This window comes from Octopus bimaculoides, chromosome 4, assembly GCF_001194135.2.
Source record: "Octopus bimaculoides isolate UCB-OBI-ISO-001 chromosome 4, ASM119413v2, whole genome shotgun sequence".
Classification (NCBI taxonomy): Eukaryota; Metazoa; Mollusca; class Cephalopoda; order Octopoda; family Octopodidae; genus Octopus; species Octopus bimaculoides.
The window spans coordinates 105,339,336-105,347,619 of NC_068984.1; the positions used below are offsets into that span (position 1 = coordinate 105,339,336).

Below are 8,284 nucleotides of genomic sequence, written 5' to 3' on the forward strand. Positions count from 1 at the left end.
ACGTGTGGAGGGTTTTTTTTTATCGCGGGTGCTACTGATTTGCGCGTGTGCGTGCGTCCGTCTACTGACGGGTGCGCGCTGGGATATGAAAATTATTCATTTAATATGTCCAGTTATATTTTTCATCGACGGAGGTAAAGAATACGCACACCACCCATTTTCTGAAATTATTAGGCACATGCATTTTTCCTTCTGTTATTTTAATTATAAGGAAGGACAAATTAAGTTCCTTAGTTATTTAGGGAATAAAAAACAAAATGTACCCCCTCTTCCCCCATCAAATTTACTTATGTGAAGAAACTTAAAAATTGCCATAAGTTTTGTTTTCATAAGAAGTGCTATCAAACTGAGCCGACATTTTCAGTTGTTCCACTACTGTTTTTGGTAGAGGCATAAATGTCACAGCTTCTATTCCCTGCAATCATATGTTGATTAATACTTGTGATCACAAAAGAAAGGGTAATTGACTCTTGATTGTGATTATTAACATTTTAATCATTGTAACTGGGAATTTAGCCAGAACCTGAAAGTGATTGTTTATCAAACCCACATCATGAACCTCAGCTTTCAATGTGTTTTTAATAATTGTTTTTTACATGGAAATAGGAGGGTTTGTTTTGTTGATATGGAATTGGCCAATCAAGACTGTTTATCAGTCCTACCTTGGCTCATCAAACCAACTGTCCTTCTGCCAAGGCACTGATAAACAGTAATCATAGACAAAGGCTTCAGCAGTCCACTCATCTTCAGGAAACACTTCATGCTGGACATTCTTAACAAATTTTATCTCGATTACATCATCGAATTTTGATATTTCTGACAAAGACTATAACTAGCTTACTTGCACATACATCCACACATTAAAAACTTGTATCGTTGAATACCTAAACGTACCCTGCACACATGCACATAGTTATTTCTATACAGTATGAAAGAATTGTCAGAATGACGTACCTTTTGTAAAGGTAAAGTTACCTTGTTTCATGGTGTTATATTCCCCATCTAGATGGGATGCCAGTCCATTGCAGGATTACTCGTTTTTGCCAGCTGATGGTCTGGAGCAATGTGAAATGAAGTGTCTTGCTCAAGAATACAATGTGTCACCCTGGTTCAGGAATTGAAACCACAATCTTACGACCATGAGTTGTATCAGATATTTAGCCCTTTAGCATTCAAATTATTCTATCAAATGTAATGCTTATTTAACCATGTAGTATCTTGTAGCTTTCAGATTTTGATGATGTAATTGTATATTTTTAGATTGACATTGCAGGGTAGTTGTGAGTGACCTGATCTGGCTGATTTGAACATAAAACAGGTTGACTATTTTGGCTAGATGTGGGTTAATTTGAAAACTTCTGGACCCTAAATAGAAGAGAAAGATGGCTCAACTACTTTGATGTTATTGACAGAAATATAGACAAGATGACTTAGGGAATCTATCAAAAAACTAAATGGAGACAGAAATACCTGGTGTGGCATTGTGAAACAGATCATGCCAGACTTCATACTATACTGTATATTAATAAAATGGTAAAGTCAGTCATTGGATAATTGTTTTATTTAATTTGTCAAGTGCTCGTCTTTTCATATAGCCAAGTATTAGCCTTATACATCCCCAGGCATCAGGGAATGGAGATGATGCTCTTTTTCAAAATATCAATGTAAATAGAAAGAACTATTGCAACTTCATATTTTTTACCATTACTCTGCTCTGAGTTTTTAATTTGATTCTTGAATTACTTCAAGAATAAACTAAACAAGACTGGGAATAACTTTTCTTTAACCCTTTAACATTTAAATTGGCCATATCCAACCCAAACAATCCACCTGTTTTATATTCAAACTGGCTAGATCTGGCCTCTTACACCTACCCTACAATGTCATTCTAAAACTATATATAACCACATCATCAAAATTTCAAAATCACAAGATAATACATTACTAATTCAAAACAATGTGAATAAATAAGCATTACATTTGACATCTGAATGCCAGAGAGTTAAATATTTACCAAGTGTGTGTTTTGTCATATTGTTTTACACCAATTATTAATGTACACTTTTAAACTGATGTCTAATATTTCTCTCTTTTAAGGATGAGGAACTTGAATTTCTTCGGCAATGTGGTTTGTCTGAAGATGAGATTTGTCTCAAGAAAGAACATGATTCTGCTGCAGAAGAAATACCAGCTCAGAAACGGAGCAGATATGGTATGAACCCTAGTGTACAAAAAGAAATTATACAGAATATAAATGAGAAAATAAATGAGAAGAAAGCTAATTCTAAAATTCCTAATTCATTTAATGGGGCACGCAATATAAGCCGACTTCGGATGGAATTGGAGAATGCTGTTAGAACTCCTAACAAAACCTCTCTAATGAACTGTTTAATTACCACAAACACCAAAGACACCAATGTATGTGAAGAACACCCTATTAATCAGTTAAAAGATATTTCTGATAGTTTGTTGACTAAAAAACGCAAAATCCATTCTCCAATAAAGAATGGCACTTTTGACAAAACAGAGACTGATGACACAGAAATAAAGTCAGAAAATATCTGGAAGGGTGTCGAAACTTTACCTGAAGAAAATCACACAGTCAATCATGTTTCATCTTCTGATGAAAATTCCAAAAGTAACAGCTTAGGTCTTACACATATTGAAGATGAAGTGCAACCTATTTCAAAAGAATTGATTTCCAAAAACTGTATTTCAACAGAAGAAATTCTTTTAATCAGTAGATTCAAAGAATATCATCCTGGCGAAAAAAATAATACTTTATATTTGAAAAATCTTTCTAAAAAAGTGACTGAATATGATCTGATCAAACTTTTTCTTCACTTTCAAACAGAAAAATTTCCCATTCAGTATAAATTGCTCTCTGGTAAAATGCGAGGACAAGCATTTATAACTTTTGAAACTGCACACATTGCAGAAGAAGCATTAGAACTGGTTAACGGTTATGTCTTGAAAGGTAAACCTATTATCATACAATATGGAAAAAGGCAATTTTAATTTATTTTCCTAAAAGACAAATATATTTAATTTATTTTGTAAAATATTAAAATAAAAATAAATAAATCTAATATATTTTATAGGCTTGTTAAACATCAACATCATGTCATATAACCCTGGTAGTGATGGAGGTGCTTGTTGTGGTGGTAGTGATGGCAGCAGCAGGTGGTTTCTACTATAGTGCTGGACCAGCTAAAGCCTTGTGAGCAGATTTGGTATGAAAGAAGTGTGTGTGTGTGTGTGTGTGTGTCTCCTTGTTTTTTTTATTGCATTAAAGTTGTAAGGAAGCATCACTATCATACAGTTTCCAATATTCTGCAAAAACATGTTTGGCCATGGAGATATATATTACCTTGTTTGGAAACACATGAGGATTTGCAACTGGAATGTCATCCAGTTGTAGAAAATCTGCCTCACAGAATTCAGTCTGACCCATGCAAGTATGGAAATATGGATGTTAAAATGATGATAATGTTGTTTCAAGCCAAAGAGGAATTCTGCATAGGTGCCACTTTAACATGCTGCAGGCCTTGCCATTTACACTTTAGCATGCAAACTAACTCCAAACCTTAATCCTAATGTAGATCAGGTCATTTCACAGTGTACGATACAGATAGAGTGGTAGACCACATACTGAAGTAGCACCCCTGTAATTCTGAACTCTTTTGCTTTCATCTATCTCCACTCAGCTTGATGAGCAAACGAACTGGGGGTGGGTATCTTTTAATGAATGTTTATACAAATACTTTTCAAATGGCTCAGATTACAATTATAAAGAAATTTGTGTGAAAAAATTTTTCCAAGTGGGTGGGGAGAGGAGTTTCGGATCAAAAAGACCACATAAGTTGGAATTTCTCCGTTTTGACGGGGATTTTTCCAATTGTTTTTCACCACAGCTTCGAAATGATGGAGAACATCTTTTTATGAAAAAAAACAGTTTGGGAAATTTATGATTTTTTTTTTACTCTCTTAATTTTAATAGCATACTTTTCTGTTAGAAAAATTTTTTATTGCATAATCGTATTCAATCCATTATGCAGAAGACAATCGAAAAAGTTTTGTGAAAATTCTTAAAAATAAAAAATAGTTACGGGTGGTTTTAGTACGTGCTTACATCAGAATTCCACCAGCTTGTGTAAGTTGAACTATGGAAAATGTCATCAATGATGTTTGTTGTGGTTCATTATGGTAGGAGGGTTTAATTAAAGCCAGTTAAATCCGGTCTTCTTTAGGTAGTACAGCATGATGAAAGGAAGGAAAGAATGGTTCTGCAGTACTCCATATTGAGGGAAAATGGATGCTAGCAATTCCAAGGTTGTGCAAATACTTAGAGGAGGAATAAATAATACATTCTGGTGAGAGAAGAGATAGATAGGTAAGGGGTTTGTATCAAATATAGATATATACTGTTCAGTGTATTGAGGAGTATTCACTCCAGAGAGAAAATGAATGCTAGCTGTTCCAGAGTTGTGCAAATACCAAGAGGAGGAATAGATAATACATTCTGGTAGGAGAAAAGATAGACAGGTAGCTAAGAGCATTGTATTAGATATACACTGTTCAGTATATTGAGGGGTATCCAGTCCAGAGAGAAGGAATAAATAAATAATACACTCTGGTATGAGAAAGACAGGTAGATAACTAGATAAGGGCATTGCAGTAGATATATACTGCTGAGGGGTATTATTGTCGAGGGAAATTAGAGGAAGTGAGTGCAAGGGCAGGTAAAATGGCATTCCCATCCAAAGAAATTAGGATGGGGGCAAATGTAAAGACAGACAAATAAGGGGAAAAATAACATAAGGCAGATGCCAGACCTATAGGGCTGGGTATCAATGTAGGTAATAAAGTGGACATAAAAAAAGATAATAGACAAGTCTATAGTGGGTGGGCATATTTTACTAGAGGGGATATGTAGGGTTGACTAGCTACTAAGAAAAGCTAGAAATAGATGTCAACTAGTAAAGAAAAGATTTAAAAATAAAACTAAGGTTAAGATAATGTTATAAAAGTAAAATAAAAAATAATTAAATTTAAAATAAAGTTGATGCTTAAAATTAAAAGTAAGAAATGAGCAGCCATAGTGCTAATGAAGCTACATTGTTAATGAGGCCTACAGAAGAACTAGGGGCCTAAGGAATCTATGTATATATGGAGAGAAGGTTTAGTGCTGTTCATTTAATAACAGTAAAACAGTTATGTATGTGGAAGTGTCAGATATATTGGGTCATCCGATAATGCAGTTTTTTCAATTGCATGAACTAACTATAAAAGCAGGTAGTAATTTTACCTTGTACTTATTCTTAGTGCAAGTTTTGAAGAATTTGGTTTGTATTGTGGTTTAAATATTGTTGTACTGTTGTTTGAATTGTTGTAGTGTTTGCTGAACACTTTGGTTTTTGCTACCTTGTGGCAGTCTGGTTGTACTTTCCCTCCTCATAGAGGAGGGTAGGTCAGGTAGGAAAATGGAAGACATCAGATTTTCAGATAGCAGCTACACTGAGGTCTCCGATTCTGAGAAGTTGGATATTCCATGGACCACTAAGAAGGAAAAAAAAGCAAGGCTAGATAGAAGCAAACCCTGGTGGAACAAAATCCTATCATAACTGTTGAGTAACTAGCAGAGAAGCTTGAATTTGGTCATTCAATCATTCATCAACACCTACACTAGAAGAGCATTGTAGAAAATGAAGGAGAGTATATTTTAGATTAAAAAAGAACTTTGTTTTCTTAATTAGTAGTATAAAAAAAACATATTATTTATGGATTTACCCAATATATATATATATATTATTAGGCTTGGGTATACACCTGGTGCTATGCCATTCCAAACTACAAAACCCTGTTTGCAATCAGCTATGGGCAAATAACAAAATGCATTATAATTGAACCAAGTGAAACCAAGTTTATTGAGCGAGGTACCATTTGAAAAGTCACCTGATGAGACCCATCTGCACCACAGCTAATTGTCCAGAATCTCACCTGTGAGAGACTGATGCATAATAGGTTGAAATGATCATTGTGATTAATAAAGAATCTCATGAATTCCATTTTCTCTTCCTCTCATTTGTTATGTATATATATGTGTGTGTGTGTGCATGTATATATATATATATATATATGTATGTATATATCCTCATCAGTGTCCCCAGTGTAACTCCATAGCAAAATCCATACCTGGAACTCAAATTACATTCATGCAGCCATTGCAAATATATGCAGCTTCTTTTTTTAGACTTATTATTTAAAACAAATCTTTTCCTTCAAACATACATTGAAACTGACAGAAGTGACCATCATGTGTGTGTGTGTATATGTATGTATGTATGCATGCATGCATGTACGTATGTATGTGGGTACCATCATCGTTTATAAAAATCCACTTTTTCATGCTTGCATGGGCAGACGGAATTTATTGCAGCAAATTTTCTGTGGCTGTATATCCCTCCTGTCACCAACCTTTATTTCTTGCCAAGCAGGATATTTTCCCATTACCAGACATATTTTTGCAGAATTTTGGAAATGAATGGCTTTCATTTACAGCAATCATGTCATGTCAAGAAAAATAGGCACAAATATACACCCCCTCCTCACACTCACATATATACACATACATGCACACGTATGTATACACAATGAGCATCTTTCAATTTTCTGTCTACTAACTCCATTCACAAGGCTTGGTCAGCCTGCAGCTACTGTAGAAGACACCCAAGATGTTATGCAGTGAGACTGAACTTGAAACCATGAGGGTGGGAAGCAGACTTAACTACATATTATGCCTCTGCTGCAACTCTCCAATGAAAGATTTAATTCAAGAAGTCTAACTGGATCTGACAGCTTTACTATTTTAAGTACATAATCTTAGCAGCTTAAGACTTAATACGATAAGATCAAGGATCAATGTAAAGTGGTGGTGGTCTGCACTGGCAAAAATTGATCCAAAACAGACAGAGGCATAGCTGTGTAGTTGAGAAGTTTGCTTTTCAGCTATGTGATTTTGGGTTCAGTCCTACTGTGTGGCACCTTGGGTAAATGTCCTCTATTATAGCCCCTGGGTTGACCAAAGCCTTGCAAGAGGATTTGGTAAATGGAAACTGAAAGAAACCCATTGTGTATGTGTATATATATATATATCATCATTGTCGTTTAACGTCCGCTTTCCATGCTAGCATGGGTTGGACGATTTGACTGAGGACTGGTGAAACCAGATGGCTACACCAGGCTCCAATCTGATTTGGCAGAGTTTCTACAGCTGGATGCCCTTCCTAACGCCAACCACTCCGAGAGTGTAGTGGGTGCTTTTACGTGCCACTGGCACGAAGATATATATATATATATAATTACAGGTACAGGTGTGGCAAGAAGCTTGCTTCCCAACCACATGTTTCCAGGTTCAGTCTCACCGTGTGGAACCTTGTGTTAGTCTCCTCTACTGTAGCTTTGTGCTGACCAAAGCGTGAGTGAATTTGGTAGATGGAAACTGAAAGAAGCCTATCATATATATATATATATATATATATATATATATATATATATATATATATTGATAGAAAGGACAACAAAAGAAAGAGACCTCGATATTATGTAAATAGAGGAATTTATCTGTAAAAATATGTGACAATTATTTGGTAGCCATGATAAAACTCCGAGTTTCGAATGCTGGGGTGGAAACCCACCCCACTATCTCTTCAGTTATCTGGCCATTGAAAATTGCTATGAAAATGACCGTTAAACAAAGGAAAATTACTGTGTGGTTGACCGTTATTAAGACAAAAAAGCTATTAGAATGACCGCTAAGTGAGGGGAGGGAGTGATGGTAAGGGAGTAAAAATGTCCATAGTATTTGCGTAAGCGCACCAGTCCATACATATACATGTGCAACCGCATACCCATGTACATGCGCCTATATGTAAATACTCATCCACCCTTGCTTGAAACACGCACGTGCTCACCCACACATTCGCCAAATATATATATATATATATACACACCCACACACACGCATGCAAAAAGGTTCATACACAGGTCAATATATGCACATACTCAAGGAAAAAAAAAACGGCTAAAGGCAAAATACAGAAAACTGTAAAAAAGTGTGAAAAAGCTTTAAGGGCAAAACGCATCTATATGCGCACATTCTTGCATGCATGCACACACATCTATATACGCACATACCCACACACACGCACAAAAAGTTCCATGGGTTTCTGCTCTGGCCGAATAATTGTCACATATTTTTACAGATATATATATATACATATAT

General features: G+C 35.4%; 1 protein-coding gene across 1 annotated transcript in view; it reads left to right on the forward strand.

Moving 5' to 3' along the window:
* The window catches only part of LOC106878607 (RNA-binding protein 41), a 4,686-nt gene extending 1,597 nt beyond the window's left edge, over positions 1-3,089 (forward strand). The window contains exon 2 of the mRNA XM_014927877.2: positions 2,098-3,089. Coding sequence (XP_014783363.1) covers positions 2,098-3,018 — 921 coding nt within the window. The 3' untranslated portion in view covers positions 3,019-3,089. The remainder of the gene's footprint in view (positions 1-2,097) is intronic.
* Positions 3,090-8,284: the final 5,195 nt, after the last annotated feature.